This window comes from Sus scrofa, chromosome 13 (genome assembly GCF_000003025.6).
Source record: "Sus scrofa isolate TJ Tabasco breed Duroc chromosome 13, Sscrofa11.1, whole genome shotgun sequence".
Lineage (NCBI taxonomy): Eukaryota > Metazoa > Chordata > Mammalia > Artiodactyla > Suidae > Sus > Sus scrofa.
The window spans coordinates 128,011,213-128,032,132 of NC_010455.5; the positions used below are offsets into that span (position 1 = coordinate 128,011,213).

At 37.2% G+C, this 20,920-nt stretch overlaps 1 protein-coding gene across 6 annotated transcripts in view; it reads left to right on the top strand.

The window, feature by feature from the left end:
- The window catches only part of IL1RAP (interleukin 1 receptor accessory protein), a 138,746-nt gene that overhangs the window by 77,974 nt on the left and 39,852 nt on the right, over nt 1-20,920 (top strand). For 5 of the 6 annotated variants that reach the window (XM_005670069.3, XM_005670066.3, XM_005670067.3 and 2 more), the window contains 2 exons: nt 7,902-8,187; nt 11,975-12,161. In XM_005670069.3, the coding sequence (XP_005670126.1) occupies nt 7,902-8,187; nt 11,975-12,161 (473 nt within the window). The remainder of the gene's footprint in view (nt 1-7,901; nt 8,188-11,974; nt 12,162-20,920) is intronic. The other variant, XM_021070053.1, reaches the window with a different exon arrangement.

Here is a 20,920-nt window from a genome sequence, read left to right on the forward strand (position 1 = left end):
TTTACAATGCTGTGCCAATTTCTGCTGTACAGCAAAGTGACTCAGTCATATATACATATACATTCTTTTTTATATTATTTTCCATCATGGTCTCTCACAGGAGATTGGATATAGTTCCCTGTGCTATACAGTAGGACCTTGTTGTTTACCATTCTAAATTAATAGTTTGCATCTATTAACTCCAAACTCCCAGCCCCTCCCAGTCCCACTCCCTTGGCAGCCACAGGGATGTTCTGACTGTGAAGCTGTTTCTGCTCTGTAGATAAGTTCATTTGTGCCATATTTTAGATTCCACTTGTAATGATATCCTAAACTATTTGTCTTTCTCTTTCCAACTTCATTTAGTGTTACAATCTCTAGCTGCATCCATGTTGCTGCAAATGACATTGTTTCATTCTTTTTTATGGCTGAGTAGTATTCTATTGTATGTATGTACTGCATTTTCTTAGTCCATTCATCTGTCGATGGACATTTAAATAGTTTCCATGTCTCAGCTATTGTGAACAGTGCTGCTGTGAACATAAAGTGATACAGGCATCCTAAGGTTGTTAACTTCTTGACAGACAAAGACCCATTCAGATTTATCATGCAGATCCAGCTAATGTGTACTGAGCATCTTTCTTATGTCTGGCCCTTTGATTTCTATATGGCACTATAACATAGGCATATTGCACATGCAGAATCTGAGTCTAAGAGGGGAAGCATTTTGTCCAAGATTAGATGACAAGTTAAGTGGCACAGGGCAAATAATACATATAGAAACTAATTCCACTTTAGTTTCCAATATTTAAAACTTTTCCTCTTTTTTTCCCCCTATATCTGAGCCTCTTGAGTTCTTATATGTCTCTCTACCATGGTACTTGAGACAATGCCTTGCTCACAACAGGTTTTCAGTAAATATTTAATAAATACCAATATATGAGTGGCTGTCCTATGGGAAATCTCTTGCTTTAAATGTGTGAACATAGCTTTGGGACAAGCCTCTCAGATCTACGTTCAGGCAGCTTTTATTTGTGCCACCACTCAGGCAAAAGTAAGTCAATTAATCTCTCTGTCTTCGTTTCCTGGCATGTAATGTGGGAATGGGCATGAAAGCCCAAGAGGGTGTTGTGAGATTAATTAGTTAAAATGTATACCCTGCTATATAAATGCTAATTGCTGTCAGGAGCGTGGGTTGGATTTTCCAGTGACTTGGCTTTGAGGTGGCTTTGCACATTTCCATTAGGCCTCTGTGCCACCAAGCCCCAGCCTTAAGAAATCCTTTGGCTGAGGGAAATGATCATTTTGTGTTTCTCCACGTTGAGGGGCCACTTTAGAGAGGACTTCCACTCTGGAGTAAACTGGATAAGATGGGACGTTATAAACAAAAAAAAGTAATTCACTGTGCCAGTAATTCACTAAATTCCCTTTGCTGTTATTAGAGACAAATCTATTTGCATAACAGCCTTTTTCCCTAGTCTTTTTTTCGGCAAGTGCCTGCAGTGAATCATATAATTAATTTGGTATTACATGACACTCCAGCCCGTTGCCATAGATTTTATTTTCATTTGTTCATTGAATAATTTAAAAAGCTCTGACAAAATGTTCTCAGGTGGCTAGCTCAGGAAACTTAAAAAACTCACAGAACTAATTTCAAATGGGCAAATACCCCAAGAAAATACTCAACGATGATGTCTTTTTTGCTAATGTTTACTAATACTAATATGTGTGTTTTGGGTGCCTATTATAAAGGAGTCAGATTCGCTTTACAGAGGTGTTCATTTAGCCCGTGAAACACTCTATAAGGGAGCTGTGTAGCAGATATAATGCTGTCTTTCCCCTTTGACACTGCATTGCATTTAATTTGGTTGGAAAGATATTAGGTCCATGGAATCAGCCAAAATTCTTGGTGGTTGATCTGTATTTAAACTTTAGTATGAAAGAGCCTTTAACAAATGCTGTTTTAAAAATAACTCTTGTTTGCTCTTGATTTTTTGTTATGTTTTGAAAGGAAAACTCTGCCTTCCTTTATTAGTCAATACTAGTTGCTGTAACAAATTACATCCTCCACTTCTCAGCTTAAACAATAGATTTGGCTTAATAGTAACAACTCCTTGAAAAGTGAGATGGCTTTCCCCATTGCTGTCCTTTGACTAATGGCAGGAATCCAGGCTCCTTCCATCTTGTGATACTGGACTTTTTCAAAAATCTCTGGCCTTCAAGGACTCCATGGAAGGAAAAGAAAAAGAGCCTGGGCGTCTCAAGTTGCACAGCATTTCTGGCCACAGTCATTGACCAGAACCAGATCACATGGCTCCAAACCAATTGCTAAGGATTTGTAGGTTTTATATGCGCCTGGAAAGAGAAACAGGATAAATGAACATTTAGCCAGTTTCTGCCAGTCTGCCCCATTGGTCACCAACTTTCCCGTTTCACACTTCTTCCTAAATCGGTGTGCCCGAGTACATAGCTTGTGATTGAGATGTCACACTAGCTCTCCTTTCCATCTCCCTTTTCACAGCTAGCATTCTCCTACTTTTTAAAAGAAAAATCCACCTGCCCCTTATTATCTCTCTTGCTATTCACTACTGCTTCGGGCCATAAAGAATCACCAGGGCCAAAGTAATTATTTATATCCTTGGTGTCAGAAAGTCTCCTTTGGTCAAGGTACCATTGACCCCCAGAAGGGCTTTCTCCCTCTCTTCAATTTACCAGTGCACCTGTTAAGAGTGAGCCGTGATAGCAGAAATGCGTTCTACTGGTGTTCCCATGGTGGCACAGCGAATATGAATTTGAACCATGAGGTTGCGGATTTGATCCCTGGCTTTGCTCAATGGGTTACGGATCCGCCATTGCTGCGAGCTCTGGTGTAGGTCACAGGTGTGGCTTGGAATCCATGTTGCTGTGGCTATGGTGTAGACCTGCGGCTGTAGCTCCGGTTTGACCCCTAGCCTGGGAACCTCCGTGAGCCGCGAGTACGGCCCTAAAAAGCAAAAAAAAAAAAAAAGAAAAAGAAAAAGAAATGTGTTCTACTGACCCAGGTTGGGGTGATATGAATTGAGATATATTGTATAGTGGGTTTACAGAAAGGATGATCCTTTTCATTTCATGGCCTTGCCTCTAAAATTATCCAAATTTGAACAATCAGTTAGAGCTCTTGAGAGAGACAGATGTCTTTAGTAACAGCATAAAGACGAGTTCCTGTTATGGCTCAGCAGTAACAAACCCGACTAATACCATGAGGTCGAAGGTTCGATCCCTGGCCTTGCTCAGTGGGTTAAGGATCCAGAGCTGCCCTGAGCTTGTGGTGTAGGTTGCAGACATGGCTTGGATCTGGCATTGTTGTGGCTGTGGTGTAGGCCAGCAGCTACAGATCTGATTTGACCCCTACCCTGAGAACTTCTATATGCTGCACATCTGGCCCTTAAAAGCAAAAAAAAAAAAAAAAAAAAAAAAAGAACAGCCTAAAGAATATTTTAATGAAATGCAGAAGGCAGTAGCATCTTATTTCACCCAGACAACAAACTTAATATACTGCAGTTCTAGACTCCAGCAGCTGCCAACTGTTTCTCTCTCTTTCTTTTAAATTATACCTTATAATTCAGAAATGAGTGACTATCATGCCAATCCATATTAATACAATTTCTAAAATTAGGAAAATAAAATCAATACTGTTTTCTTACACTAAGTAGGTATGACTAGGATGGTTTGACGATGAAAGTCACTTTTCAGATTGTACTACGTGGTAGATATTTTTTTCTGCCTTTCCTTCTCTCTTTTTATTATAATTAATGTTTTATTTCCTTTCAAAGCAAGTCATGCACAGAAGATTTTTAAGGCCAATATATTAAAAGGTATATCAGGAGCTCCTGCTGTAGTGCAACAGGATCAGTGGCATCTTGGGAGCCACTGGGATGCGGGTTTGATCTCTGGCCCCGCACAGCGGGTTAGGGATCTGGCATTGCACTAGCTTCAGCCTAGGTGGCAACTGTGGCTGTAATCTGATCCCTGGTCTGGTAGGTAACTTAATGTGCCTAGAGACAGCCAAAAATGACAAAAAAAAAAAAAAAAAAAAAAAAAATTATACCAAAATAATTACATTCTTTCTGTCATAATTTTCCTCATTTCCACTAGTTCTCTTCTTCAGAGACAACCAGTGTTGAGTATTTTATTTCTTTTGGCATTTACCCTCTATAGTTGGCTAACCAATTTGTGTATATTGTGTGTATATTGTTATTTTTCATTTAGTCAACCCTGTGCATTACCTTTTCATTTTTAAAATTATAGTAAATGAGGATTGTCTTTCCTCAAATGCTATCCCCTTTGCTTTGCTTAATCATTCCTCTCTACATAATACTATTACAATATTTGTTTGAATCAATAATCACTAAATTAACATGTCCTCAAATATTAATGAACTGTGATTATGTTACCTTTCTTATTTTTTGAAGTTATGAATTGCCTTACTTTTACATGCTTACTCTAATTTGTATCTTTTGGTAACTATTTTCATACATTTAAATTACCTTTCAGCATAATTTTTCACAGTGCTAATCTAATCACATAATACATTAGTTACACTTATTTTTTCTTTATTGGGAACATCCACTTTTTTCTATTTATACAGATTTACTATCAAGCCCTGCTGTATAGCTGTTATCCTGGGATCTCCTTCGCTGTTATTCAGGGAGTTCTTTCCTTTCTCTCTTTAATTGGATCCTCTACTCCTTGATCTCATGTTTTCCTCTTTCTTGATGTTTCTCATTTTATTGGCGCAAATGCCCCAGAAGCTTCTTGATAAAGAATACAGGGGATATAAAATCACTGAGTCTTTATGTGTCTGAAAGGTTCACTTTCACACTTTATTGTTTTGTTGGGTTTAGATTCAAGATTGGAAATAATTTACCTTTAGATATATTGCTTCATTACCTTCTGGTTTCCAGGTTTGTTTTTGAGAGTTTCAAAGCCATTCTGATTCCCAGTATCTTGCACATGATTGTTTTTTCCTCTTTCTTATTCACTGGTATTTTATATAACCTTTTCTTTTTGCACAGTTTTAAAAAAAATGTTTGTGCTGTAAGTCTCTTTTTATCCACTGTGCTGGGACAGTTGACAGGTCTTTTTAATTTAAAAGGTTATATAGTTCTGAGATTTGTTTTTACTTTGAATTATTTAATTGAAACTTTCTTCTTTGTTTTTTGCTTTCCTTTCGGGACTTCTGTTATGAAGATGTTGAGACTCCTGGACTGGTCTTCTAGCTTTTTTGGGAGTCTATTTTTATTTATTCTTCTTTTTACTCTGCTTTTTAGAAAATTCTCAACTTTAACTTACAAACGTATCATTTATTAAATTTTGATTTTCTCCAATCATATTTTTAATTTAAATGAGCTTTGTTTTTCTCTGAATATTCCTCCGTTACATCATTCTCTTCTTGCTTCATGAATGCAAAAATTTTCTTATCTCTCTGAGGAAGATAATGATAGATTTTTTTATTTCTTTTTCTTAAATAATCTTGGTTTTATCAAATTTTCTTTTACAGTGTTTCTTTGGATGTTAACTTTTATAGTAGAGATTTTTCTTAGATGTCTCTTAGGGCCATTTGTTCATGTTTAAGAAGAAATGATTAAGAAGCTGGTTAAAAATCCTAAATGTGAGTGTGAGGCTTGTTAAACTTGAGCTTTTCTGTTGGATGATATGGCTGTATACATTGTTTAAAAAAAAACTTCTGACACTTGTTAGTTTGTTAGATATTTCTTCTAAAAGTAGCCGTATTTCCTATAGGAGTTTCATTTATCCTTCTGCTTAGAGGGTTAAGGTCTGGCTGTTCCTATCCTTGTTGCTCAGTGGGAAAGTTTAGTGCTGGGAGAATAGAGTTGGAGCAAAAGATGTCACTTTTTGACATAGCTTTCATCCATTACTACCATTCTCCCTATGTGCTCATTTTTAAGGTATTTGGTTGCATTCGCCAGGATAGGCTAGATTATTCATATTGGTAGTAAGCAAATCCTAATCCTCTATTACTTAAAATAGCAAAACTCTGCATTTTGTCATCTATATCAAGGGAAACAAGCTTAAGGGGTCCTCAAGTCTGTACCTTCATGTTTGCCAAGGCAGAAGAAAAGGAAGCTTGGTGAAATATACTCTGGTTTTTAAAATACCTAACACAGGTGACAATCACTACATCATTTTGGCCAAAGTAGGTCACATGGCATCCTCTTATTTCAGAAGGGTGTAAAAGTACAATCTTGCGATGTATCTAGGAAGAAAACCCAGAAATTGTATGTATTAAGGAAGTAATGATTACTAATCTTGGTAGCGATAGTTTCTTCTCCCAGATCACTTCTGTGTTTGCATTGCAGATCAGTTTGTTCTACAGCTTTCCCTTTCTCATTTAGGATTTTTCAATTTTAATAGGCTAAGCTGGTCACCTCTTGTGCATTTTGATGTTGATGTTGCCTTTTCTCTTGATATTGCTATCACTTGTGGTTATGTCTTGAAAAATTACTTTAGTCTTAATGGAGTTTCATAAAGGAGTGAAATTGGATGCATGTATTCAATCTGACATATTTATCTGAAAAAAAAAGCTATGGTTATAACTTCTTATAAACTGAATGAGCTCATTCTGCAGCTTTGCAGTTTTAATGAAAATATGTTTAAAGAATGTTATGACAGATGTTTTATAAAAATATTTTATTATCAAATTTGTATTAATGTGAACAACATTTTGATCTTTCCAGTTATTTCTCTATTATATTGGATTTTAAAAGGTGTTTCTAAATGAAAGTATAGCAATTATAAATAATAGTAATTTGTTGAGTCTTGGAAAAGTCAGTCTGTTAAATGTCCTAGAGCTCTATTATTTACTTAGAAATGTATTGCTTATAAAACCTTTTGCAAGTCATAATGCTTCAGATTCTCTGCTTTTATTAAAATTAAAGTAGCCACTAATTTAGTAGTTCTATCAGTCATCTGCTACTTCAAAAATGTTGCCTAATAAGCAGTCACAAACTTCATTTAATTTACTGCACATGTGTTTTTGTTCATGCGTCTATAGATTGGGCAGTTCTGCTGACATAAGTTTGGCTCAGTTGATGTCGGCTGGGCTTGCACTTGCATCTTTGATCAGCTGTAGAAGGGTCTGACAGCTATGGTTCTGGAGTCGGGGTGGGTAACTGCCGGCTGGGGTGCCTCTCTTCTACTCCCTGTAGTCTTTTATTTACAAGTAAGTGTTCCTGTGTATTTTAGTCAGTTTGGGCTGTCCAGTCTAATAGTAGTAGACACGCATTGCTAATCCAAATTGAGATCTGCAATAAGTGTAAAAAATTAATTGAATTTTGAAGATTTATTACAAAAAAGAATATAGATATTAAAATAGCTAACTCATATTTGGAGGTGTTTGGGATATATCAGGTTTAATAAAACATTATAAAAATCAATTTCCCTACTTCTTCCAATTCCTTTAATGTGACAGCTAGGACATCTAAAATTAAATATGTGGCTTGCATCTTATTGCTACTGGACAGTGAAGATCTAGTAAAAAATTAGGAGACCAGGGAAAAATTGAAAGTCTTAGAGGGTTGTCTTTTCAGTTATAATTTTCTCCTTAGAATCTCCTTTGTCTCCAGAGGAATGAAAGTGCACATGATTTCTTTTCCAGATGAGATTCTCTCCTATACCTTGTAGGGTGCAACAGAATCAAGGTATCACGTCACATCGTTGTTATCCAAGAGATAGTCAAAAGATGATAAAGGAAGGAGTCATCTCTTCCCACCACAGCTATTACATGCATTTATTAGAAAAGGGCTAGTGGATATGACCAGAGAAGAGAATCCTGGAAAAGACTAGGGTTATCCTAAGAAGATGGTGTGTTCTCTGGAGGTGAGATGATTCATCTGCCTTTTCTTTCTTTTTGATTGTTCCAGAACGCTGCGATGACTGGGGACTAGATACCATGAGGCATATCCAAGTGTTTGAAGACGAGCCAGCTCGTATCAAGTGCCCACTCTTTGAACACTTCTTGAAATATAACTACAGCACAGCCCATTCAGCAGGTCTTACTCTGATCTGGTATTGGACTAGGCAGGACCGAGACCTTGAGGAGCCGATTAACTTCCGCCTCCCTGAGAACCGCATTAGTAAGGAGAAAGATGTGCTCTGGTTCCGGCCCACACTCCTCAATGACACGGGCAACTATACCTGCATGTTAAGGTAGTTTGACCCCTAGTGGTGACCTTCTCTGTTCCTTTTCATTCCTGAACCTTTATCTGGATGATGCATGAGCTGCAAAGCTGGGAAGGGGAAGGAGGGACCATGAAGAAACAGTTATGCCTTACCTCAGTGGCTTAGCCGGGGTTCACTGAAAGAGATGTGCAGTGAAAATGGTTGTGCTTCTGAGAACATCCTCCCCATGTTTTCAAACCTGAGGTACATCAAGGTTATCTAGAGATGGAGCCATGTTCATGTGTTCCCTTTCCCTGACACTGGAACCTGCCTGTACTTCTGCCTCATCTAGAGGTATATCTGTTCCTTAGACAATGAGCAGGGCACACCGGAGGGCCCATTCATATCTGTCATTCTCGCAGCTTTTAAAGCACCGGGCACTGGATAAAGCCTCAGGTTGCCATATAGGGGAAGGGATATTAGAGAGGCATCCAATGCACTTAAAGCAATACTTTTCTAACTTTTCCACTAAAATTCCCCTAAAAAGCAAATGAACACCAGATCTCTGGGAATCTAAGAATGTAATCCAAAGCATCCTACCGCTGCTGCAAAATTTCTTTCAAATCTCCTTTTCTTCATGAAAGTCCACGTAGATTTTGAATTTTGCTTCACACTATACCTATGTATCTTTTACAACAGATTAATGTTGCTTTTGCTGTGAACAAAAAAAAAAAATCCTGAAAAAACTGAGGCTCTTCTGAAGAATAATCATTTTAAGGGTTAGTTCTTTGGCTCTCTCTCTCTCTCTTTTTTTTTTTTTTTTTTTCCCCCCCTGGAGTTTTCTTTTTAGCTTCTAGGCTTTACTTTGTTTTTTAAACTCTAATCTTGGTTGCAGAATTTTTTTATTTTTTTAATTTTGTATTACTTTTTTCCTTTTTGGCTGCCCTGTGCCATAGGGAGTTCCCAGGCTAGGAGTAAGATCCCAGCCACAGTCGCAACCTGTGCCACAGCTGGGACAATGCCAGATCCTTTAACCCACTGTGCCAGGCCAAAGATTGAACCTGCATCCTGGCACTGTAGACACCACCAATACCACTGCACCACAGTATGAACCCCTGGGTTACCTATTTTTTAAAAACACAATTTCCTACTATTTAATAAGTACATTGGCTTGCCTATGGTACCATAACAAAATACAGCATACCAGGTGGCTTAAACATGGAAATATGTTTTCTTATGGTTCTGGAGGCTAGAATTCCAAAGTTAAGTTATCAGCAGGGTTGGTTTCATTCATCTCCTTGGTTTCTAGATGGCCATCTTCTCTCCATGTCTTCACATCATCTCCTTTCTGCGTTTTCTGTGTCCTGCTCTCCTCTTATAATGACATCAGTCGTGTTGGATTATGGCCCACCCATATGAGCTCATTTTACCTTAATTACCTCTTCCAAGGCCTCTCTCCAAATATACTCACATTCTAAGCTGCTCAACTTCAACATGTAAATTTTGGGAACACAATTCAGCCCATAATAATAGAGCTGGATAACATAACAACATAACAGAATAACCTAACAGAAAGATAGGTAATCTCAGGCTTTCTTCTGAATGCTTCTTTTCTCTCGTGGATGTTAACTGTTCTCTCCTGAAGAATTATGGCTCTGTTTTGATGAATTTAAACAAGGTTATGATTTAGTGAAAAAGGACTAAGAAAAAGACTTTTGGATCGTGGCCTTGGGAGTCTCGTGTAACCTCTTAAATTCCTTCTGAGGCTTTTACCTGCCTCTTTAATTTTATTAGAGTGATGTCTAGACCAGTGTGGGGGCTTCCAAGGAACCTGAAATACTCATGTGTCCCTTGTTTAACGTTCCAATACAGCTTTGTTATCTATACCCACCTGATAAGAAAGTTGGCCTAAATGTTCTTTGAGCTCCTCTTCATCTGTGATACTTGCTAACTCATTAACATTTCACACATGGACTTCAGTAAATATCTGGGAAGGGGTCCTCAGTATCTTTCTTGTTGACCTTGGTCTCTACTGTGTATTCTAGTGCTTCAGGAGCTCTATTTTTTTTTCCCCTTAGCAACCCACTACTTCTCCAGATCTCTTTCCCAAACTCTTCCGGCCTTTTTTTATATTTTACATTATAGGGGCTAGGCTTATGGCCATTAAAACCTGAGTATATCTTTAATGTTATTTATCAATTTCTATATTGATATGTATTCCATTTACTTATCTGCCTATCTTCTACATCTCCACAGGAAATCTAGAATTGAGCTTATGGGATGGGGGCATCAGAAGATTCCTATTGCCTTATAGTGTTTCCTAAACTGAGATTGACCTTAAACTGAACTCTGTGAAATCATAGGTCTGATGTTGTTAAGGCTGTAAAGTTAAGATTCTTCCTCCATTATTTTACTGCTTATATTCTTGCTCCAAAACTTCTATTAAGATAACATCTAGATTTGAATACGGAGCTGGAAAAGTCAGTCCAGCCATTGTTCGTCACTTTGTTTTTGTAGTCAGAAAACATACCTTGTTAAGCTGAAATGTATAACTTCTATAACTTCCACCTATAGAATACTTCTACTTAGTAGACCTCTTGTTATTTACAGGTAAAGCTCATGCCTACCAAGCTCCCTTTCCACCTTATCACCATTGTCACAAGTCAACTTTAAACCCTCACTCCTTCCATCTTGGGGAGGGTAATGGATTCCCCCACACCTTCCACTGGCTTTAGGTTTAATTCATGAGTTATTGAATATGTGATATGTCTTAAATAGATATCACAAAAAAGGGTGGGCAGTGAATAACCCATTTACATATCACCCTGAAAAAACCACTTATTTTTATTATCTATGTTCCCTTTATTGTTTACCTATATGTAGACACAGTTTTATATATATTGCATCTATTGAATGAATATTTAGTGCCTAATGGAAGTTTAGACACTGTATTAGATGCAGGAAATAAAAGAAAACACATATGGTCCTGTCCTTGTTTGAACTTCAGTTCAATGAAGGAATTGTCCAAGGTGTTAAGAGAATGAGAGACCTAATTTAGGTATGAAGTGTGTAGAGGATGGCAAAGACCTCCTAGTCAAAGGCGGAGCGATGGGAAAAGAAGAACCCTCCAGGTGGATAAAACAACTTATGTAAATATTAAAGATATAAATACAGTTCCTCAGCCATCTTAATGCATTTTACATGTTTATTGGTTTTTTTATTTATGCCTGATCTTGTTTAATGGATGTGTACAACTTTGGATGGTTGTACCATGATTTTCTTTATAATGTTCCTTTTCGTGGATTTTTCTGTTGATTCCAATATCTTCCTTGGTGAAATAGCACTGGATGGGCATATTTGATCATGCTCTCTCTCTCTTCTCACTTTTCCTTACGTCTATCATGTGAAAAAAATCTTCAGAAATATGATTACTAGGGAAAATAGCTAAGATTACTAGGGAAAAAAGCTAGACTACTAAGGGAAAAATAGTACTGAGTATTATTGAGAGCATTTTAAGGGTAAAATTAAACATATATGAATCATATTTATTTATAATGTATACATATAAACATTATACATACAGGCGTAGGTATGTTTAGGAATATATGTAAAAATGAAAATATTTTGGTCTCACTAGTAGTTAATTGTATCTGTTTTTATTCTTTGATGTCAACTGGTATACCTCTATAACACATTTAATTGTTACAAGAATTTAATATATAAATAAAGTTTCAATACATAGCAGTACTTCACTCAGCTCATTGTAACGTATTTGCTGCATCAAAACGATTGCAAATGAGACTGCCCATTCATTGCATTTTTTTTTTCTTTTCAGGAATACCACATATTGCAGTAAAGTTGCATTTCCTCTGGAAGTGGTTCAAAAAGATAACTGCTTCAATTCTCCCATGAAAGTTCCAGTGCATAGACTGTATTTAGAATATGGTGTTCAGAAGATCACTTGTCCAAATGTAGATGGATTTTTTCCTCCCAGTGTCAAACCAACCATCACTTGGTATATGGTAAGCAAACTAGAGGACATTTACCCTCTCTAAGATGATAACGATTATTTATTAACATAAAAACCGATATTTTTCTCATCATTATTTCTTCCTTAGTAACTTTATACAGATTTTTGCTGCTTCCTTACCTTGTATCATTTTAAAGGAAATGGTGGAGATGTTTTGCCACAACCCACCATGTCTTAAACTATGTACACTGGACTACCGGAACTACCTGGTTTCTGTTAACTTCCTATGAAACACAGTCTCAGAAATGTTGCCCACTTCTAAGGGAAGTCAGAAGCTGCTAATTCATCTGGTGAATTTCAACTCTTTGGTTCATCCATACTGCATTTTATCACTTATATGTGTTTTCATTTTTGCTCTCCTTTGTGGACACAGTCCATTTGAAGACCCTTTCACATTTGAGAGCTTTGGGAAGTATTTAATCAAAAATGAAAGTGAAAGTGTTGAAAGATAGCACTTGTGGCAGCAGCAGAGTTTTCTGATCTCTTCAAATATCCACCTGAGCCAAAGCCAAAAACTCCTGGACAACATTTAAAACAAAACTCAGTGACAAGTTATCCGAATCACTTTCTTTTCTTTTTTCTTTTCCTTTTAGGGACACACCTACAGCATATGGAAGTTCCCAGGGTAGGGGTCAGATTGGAGCTGCAGCTGCTGCCTACGTCACAGCCACAGCAATGCCAGATCCCAGCCGTATCTGCAACCTACACCACAGTGCACAGCAATGCTGGATCTTTAACCTACTGATTGGGGGCAGGGATCAAACCCACATCCTCATGGATACTAGTCAGGTTCATTACCACTGAACCACAACAGGAACTCCCAAGAATCACTTTCAATAAAGCAAGTGAGATAAGTCACCAATGTGATCCATGTAGAATTAGTGTCTATAGGAAAGGAAATATAGTATCTGGCAGGCTTGAGAACAAGAGAGCCCCCCAGAAGCCAGTGGTGCTCACTGAAAAGTATGATGAACCAATTTGGGAATAGCAGCTGAAGTTAGGAGGGGGTTTGTTCTCTGATAGTGAGTCAAGAGGGCCTATAGCAAAACATTCTGAAGGAACTGGAATAGTTCGAGGTTCTGGGAACTGTGAAAAACAACCATCCACACTGAGAAAAAACTACTGGGAGTGGAATCAAAATAAACAGGATCAAGACAATGTGGAGGAAGGAAAGAGAGCTGGCTGAGATTGGAGGAACAGAACAGATCAGGAAATCTTAAGACCTTAGATTTGAAGAGGGATTTCTGTGAAGTTGAATAATCCTGCCAATTCCTAAAGCTCAGAAAAAAACTAGTTTTACATAATAATAAGCAACAAGAAGAATCAAAATAAAATCTCATTTAAAATTATAAGAAAAAAGGAGAATATGAAATAGAATAACATTTATATAGAAAAAAATAAAAGCATGCCAGAAGAACATATCGTTACCTACTCTTTAAAACATGGGCATGGGAGTTCCCTGGTGGTTCAGCAGGTTTAGGACTCTGGTCACTGCTGTGATTCAGGTCACTGCTGTGGTGCAGGTTTGATCCCTAGCCTCAGAACTTCTGCATGCTGTGTGTGAGGCTGAAAAAAGAAAAGGGGCACAAAGTTATTAAGAAGAGATAAATGATGGGAAAGAATCACAAATAAATAAGACAAAAAAGTTCAGAAATTATATAACTTGGTAAAAACATAAAATAAATTATTTCATAAATAAAGCTAAACTAAGAGGAACATGACAACAAATGAACACAACAAATAATGCCTTAGGATGAAAAGAAAGTGGAAGGGAGAAAAAATTAATCAAAAACAAATGATGAATAAAAATAAAAAGGTTAGAATGGATATACCAATATCATATAAAGTAGTCCCTAAGATGCTTACTATTATGAGAGCTAAGGCTTCAGAATAAACAGAGAGTCCATTCATCAATAAGGCCTAAAAATAATAAAAACGGAGTTCCTATTGTGGCTCAGGGTTAATGAACTGACTAGTATCCATGAGGTTGCAGGTTCAATCCCTGGCCCCACTCAGTGGGTTAAGATTCTGGCATTGCCCTGAGCTGTGGTGTACGTCGCAGATGCATCTGGGATCTGGCGTTGCTGTGGCTGTGGTGTAGGCCAGCATCTGCAGCTCCAATTTGACCCCTAGCCTGGGAACTTCCATATGCTGCAGATGCAGCCTTAAATTAAATTAAATTAAATTAAAAAAACAATTAATAACAATGTTTCAAAATACATGAAAGAAAAGTTGACAAAATCAAAAGAAATAAGCAATTCCATAATCCTAGTTGAAAATTTTAGCATCTGTCTCCATTTAAGCCATTAATGAAATGACAGTACTAACTTTAAGAGTTTTCCATTGGCCAAAAATGGACCAATTTAAGCACTAGTAAGTATATTGACTGCAGTAGGTTGAATCTCATAAATTAAGTTTAAATCCATAAGTTCATAATGATACTTCAAAATATTTAATTGGCCACATTTGGATGATGATGGGAATAAATACGTTATCTTGAAAATATAATTAAAGGGGTAAAATCAATGTTTTATTCTTCATTTTCTATGGGAAATGTATCTCGAGTAATGAAATAGGGCAGGAAAGTGTGTTTTTATAAAAGAATGTAATCACTTTGCAAACCCCAGTGAATTACTAAATCTGAGCATTATGCATCAATGACTGCTAATATCATAAGAAGAGAAATAGCCAGACATCTTCCTTCTAATGAAAGAACACAATATTACCTATAATTGTGCCAAATGGATTAAATCTGAGTCTGGATCCTATCACTATTTTGCAGGAAATATAGAGAACAGAGAAATGTATTGATTTGAACCAAGAGTTTGCAATCAGCAAAATCTAAATTGTGGGAAACCTTATAGGCTAAATATCTTGGGTTATTCAACAGATAAACTGTAAGAAAAAGAAAGGCATGAAGTGGGAATGTAGAGATTACAAGTAACATAAACCACATTTAAAACACTGTAATGGACAAGACTCTAATGTTTAAGGATGCATATATGATAAAATTGTAAATGAAAACAAGGGAGTGATTATTCTAGGAAAGTATAGATAGTTGCTACTTTGGAGGGTGGTAAAAAAGGTGTAATTGGCATGGGACATTCAGAAGATTTTCAAGGGTGACGCCATGTTCTATTCCTGGACCTGAATGGTGGTTACAAAGAAATTTGCTTTATGCTAAATAATTAACTCATATATATGTTTTGAGTGTTTTTCGTATGATGCTTTATTCTGTAATAAATTGATTAAAAGGAAGGGAGATAGGATGGGGAGACAGGGAAGAGTGATTTAAGATATATAATAACTAGTTGCAATGTATGGACCTTAATTGGATCATGTTTTATTCAAACAAACTATAAAACAATTTATGAGAATGTCAAGGAAATATGAATGGAGACAGAATAATGATGACATCGATGAATTATCAATTACTTTTTAAATTATGATAACGGTAATGTAGTTAAGTTCGCAGAAGGGCTCTTGTCATTTAGAAATACACACAGAAATATTTACAAATGAAATTAAATAATATCTTTGATTTCTTTGAAATAATATTGGATACAGTGAATGGGTATAGATGAGATAAGACATAGCCTGAATTGGTATTTTGTAGCCTAGCTATGAGTATAGGGAATACTGTATGTTCTCTCTACAATTGTAATTTTCCATAGTAAAAAGGATTAAAAGAATTATGTTAACAATTTTACATCATTTAAATGTAATATGTCTTCCAGATGAAAGAAATATGTGCATCTATTTATTTGCAATAAGGTCTCTCATTTCTAATGAGACCCTATTCACTTTTTCTTCATACAGTATTTTTTTGAATACTTTATGGTTTGAAAAATAATTTTATTTTCATGTATATGCTATCATTTTTTCCTCATGCCTCTCCTATGCCTGGAACATCCTCTTTGCCTTCTTAAGAACAAATCAAATTCTACCTCTTCACAAAATGTTCCCTGTTCTCTCCAGCTAAAAATAAATTTTCCCTTAGACTCCCATTGCAATTTATTTGTGCTGTTTCAATGTCACTTTTCACTTCCTTTATTGTTTTGTAGTCATTTATTCATGTATATATTCAAGACATATTTGTTGAAAATCAACTGCGTTCCAGGCAATATGTCACGTGTTTGGGAAGACATGGTAATGAATATGCACTATATGCCCTGCCCAACATAGTCCCAAAGGACCTTATAGTTTAATTCAAACAAGTTTATAAATGCAGTCTCTCATTCGTATCAAAAAGTAGAATTTTCAATTCTACCAGAGTGTCAAAGCAGATCTATTATTGGATTTAAGAAAAGGGACATACTTGCATGCATGTGTTCTGTAAGACTGGTATTTTTCATGGGCAAAGTTATGTCATATCCATCTCTGTTTCTCCAGTGATTTCCAGATTTCTGGATTTTGAACTGGACCAATGTCTGTGCTATTAACCAAGGTATCAAAGAGCAGAAGAGGAGCAAGTTTTGATAGCAAGTAATGAATTTAGATCATGTCATCTCAAGTTTGACTTGTCTGTGTGACATCTAGGTGGCAATGACCAATAGGTAGTGGTTACATGTGTTTGGGTATGGAGCATATAAGAAAAGTCAAATTTTGTGAGAGAGAACTGGATGAATCTATGAGATTATTGAAGCCCTTAGGAAGGAAAAATAAAGTAAGAAGAGAAAAGGGCTAAGATTGAAATCTGGAGAGAATGTTTATGGGGTGAATGAAAGTAGAAAGCCTGGAAAGAAGACCAAGAAAAAATCATTGGGGTAAAACCATCACCATGGTGGATACCCAACAATGTGCAGGTGACTAAAGAGGATAACCAGTAACCAGCTGTCCTTTCTATTCTCCGATTATGGAAAGGTTGCTACTGATGTGTGTCATACTGCTTGCTTGCCTGCCTGCCTGCCTGCCTGCCTGCCTGCCTGCCTGCCTGCCTGCCTGCCTTCCTTCCTTCCTTCCTTCCTTCCTTCCTTCCTTCCTTCCTTCCTTCTTTCTTTCTTTCTTTCTTTCTTTCTTTCTTTCTTTCTTTCTTTCTTTCTTTCTTTCTTTCTTTCCTTTCTTTCTTTCTTTCTTTTGGTCTTTTCTAGGGCCGCACCCGCAGTATATGGAGTTTCCCAAGCTAGGGGTCTAATTGGAGCTGTGGCCACTGGCCTACACCACAGCCACAGCAACATGGGATCCGAGCCACGTCTATGACCTACACCACAGCTCACGGCAATGCTGGATCATTAGCCCACTGAGTGAGGCCAAGGATTGAACCCCCATCCTCGTGGATACTAGTTGGGCTCATTACCACCAAGCCACAACGGGAACTCCAATACTGCTTTTTATTTTTTTACATTTTGGTAATTGACTGTCACCTTTACTCCAAAGAGTGTTGCTGTTTGGGGAACAAAACCAGGGTTCTTGTTAGCTCTTTTTTCTGTCACTGTGTAGCAATACTATTATTTTTTGCTTTCAACCTTCTACAGTCACTCCTTGCATCCACCAAAGTATTTTGGTCCTGCTTTCAGCTGTTATCAACCCTACCTTGACACTAGAAATGGTCTCTTTTAATAATACAAATAACTCTATAAGAGTGAAAACACATTAATCCATTCCAGCAAATTTGCTTTCCTGGTAGCAGAAAGATGAAAACCAATGAACTGAAAGAGGAAAAGGGAAACTAACATTTCTTTCCGTTTATTAGTTGAATACATTGTGCTAGGTACTTTCAATGTTCTCGTATATAATAGTCATCACAACTCTTCAAGGTAGACATCATCCTTTTTATAGATTAGAAAACAGATGTTGAGAGACACAAACAATAGTTGTTAATATTTATTAAGCACAGGGATTCTTACAAATGCTTTAATACTTTCACTCAATTATCTCAACATGAAGTGGACTCTCTTCTGTTTTCTACATTTTATACTCAAGGAAGCTGAGATATAGAATAGTTGAGTGTTTTGTCCAAGGTCACAGTGATTGCTCTAAGATTCAACACTATGAAATCTGTATGAAGATCTTATACTTTCACATTACCTTATGTAATTTATTAAAAACAATCCAGCTCATAATAGGATAATCTGGGATTTCAGGCCAGTTCTGTGTGGTTTCAAGGCTCGTGCTCTCCAGAAATGGCACAGAGAGGGTGGTCCAGTCTCTACGTTCCGGGGTCTGGGCACCTCGAAGAGCAGGGGAAACTTTGAGTTCAGACTGGGTTGTAGGTTGGACAGTGGAAGATAAGGAAGCCTGTGAAGAGAGTGCCCTGCGACATCAGAGGGAGATCAGAAAAGCTGAGATTGGAGAGAACAGGAAAACTGAAGTTTCTATTTCAGAATCTCAGGGAAATGGGGCAGGACTGAACTTTCCCCCTCTGCAGGTCTTCTCTTTCTGCTGCTGTCTTCTGCATGGCAAGGTTTTCTTCATTCAGGGCCCAGAGTTCACAGTTCTCTAATTTGACAATCTTGTGAGTAAACTGATGTTCAGTAAGTGTTTGTTGAGTAAGCCAGGATTGGTAACTAGCCTGGAGAACAAACCATGGTTTGTAAGTGATTAACTGAATTTCACATAGCCAGCTTCTGTAAGAACTTGTGTAACATGATGTGTGTATAAATTGGAGGTGACCTGTTTATCCACAGGTCCTTCCAAACATACAGTAGTAATGATCCAGGTAAGTGTGATCCTGTTGTTTTTACTATGATTATTAAATTTATTCAGAAACCTGAGATTTAAAATATGGCAAGCCATTTTCACTTTCTTATCACTGGATTCTTTGTTTCTCATTGTTATGCTTGCCTACTTGACTTCCCCCCTCCAAAGACACTTACTGAACCTCAGAAGGACCACTTTATTGGGTGCTTTGGAGAGTACATTTTATAGCAGCTGCTGAAATGCTCTTACCTGCTTATTTAGCAGAATAGATATCATTCTGGATATCAATTTGCAAAAAAAAAAAAAACCTTGGTTAGCCTTTTCCTCAGTGTGATCATCAAAATTGCTGTTTTTCATCCACTTCTAATTTTTAGTGTGAACCTAATCAGGATTGATCAAATATTGTTTATAATCTCTCACAGAAAATGAGAAAACCTTTGCTTTTTCCGTGACCAAGTGCTATGAGCTAAGCACATTCTGAAACCGTTCCAGGCTCGGGCTTCTTGTTGGAATAGTGCCCATATTGTTGGGAAGTTAGTCCAAGGTCTATGTAGTAGAATTTATTTACTTATTTATGTATTTATGATTTGGTTTTTAGGACCATACCCTCAGCATATGGAGGTTCCCAGGCTAGGGCCCTGATCAGAGCTACGGCTGTTGGTCCACACCACAACCACAGCAACGCCAGGTCCAAGCCACGTCTGTGACCTACACCACAGCTGACAGCAATGCCTCATCCTTAACCCACTGAGCAAGGCCAGGGATTGAAACCGCATCCTCTTGGATCCTAGTTGGGTTTGTTAACCATTGAGGCACAAAGGGAACTCCCCACTAGGCTTTATCTTTAAAGTGCTTGTTTCATTTTGCTCTGATAACTTAGTTTCGTTAGTTCTTTATCACTTTCCTTTCTTGCAGTCCCTATATAGTGACTTTTGAACCTTTGGTATAAAGGAAGTGTGTATCATATTGTCTTTCCAAACCATCTGTGTTTAACTCTATGTATGCATATATATGCACAACATTTTACAAATAGTTTCAGGGCTTCTGAGGACTCAAGATTCATCTTTTAAACTTCAACTCAGTTCAAATATCTGTGAAGCCTTGAGGCTCAGTTAGGCTGAAGGAATCACCCTCTCTATATTTTGATAGCACTTAATTTATATCTCATCTTTGTTACTATAATGATTGCATTTCTCTCTTCTGTGCTACGTAGTGTCCTCTCCCTTATGCTTTCCCCTAAATATTAAGCACATATTGCAAAACCACATTTTTGCATTTAGGAATTGATTAAATAATTGAATGAATTAGATTGGACTACAAAACTCTATGGAAGTAAGGGCCATTCCCGTTTTTACTGGCTACTGTATGCCCAGTCTCTAACACAGTGTCTGGCACATAGGAGGAATTTTGTAAGTATTTGTTGCATAGGCATTAGATGATATAGTTCCGCTCATACAACGTGACTTGTGTATAGAACTCGCGGAGTCTTTGTAAACAAGTGCAGTGTATCTTATAACAACTTAATCTTGGAAGCGAAAGTGTCAATAGGTATTTCTAACTGTTATGATCTTGTATCTCAGTTTAACTCTTTGTGTCCTTACTCCTGCTTTCTCTATCCATCCTACAACTCACCCATCCTATGTCTTATAATTCTCTGTACGTCTTCTCATTATCATTTGCATATTGCGTGAGCTTGCAGCTCCATGTCTTTGCTTCTCTCGTTCATATTTTTGCTCATGCAACACCAATGGATTGAGCATTGGCCACATGCCCACTATTGGGCAAGTTGCTGGCCCTGCAGATGTAGTACTTATCCACCTCACCCTACCCCCATACAAGTAAATTTTCTAAAGATAAGCATGGAAAGAGATAATTAGAATAAAGTTAGTTAAGTACTAACAGGGAGTTCAAATGCTGTAAGAGTGAAGGGAAGTTTTTTATATGTTTTCCTGTTCTCCATGTCTCCCCTTCTCCTGAATAGCTGTTAATATTCTACTTATCCTCTAAGATCTAGTTTAGATCTTCTTTCTCCATTTAAGATTTTCTAAATGTTTTCTGTTTGGTCTTCTTCCCCTACTCCCCCGCCCCCCAATATGCCTTTCATCGTATTTG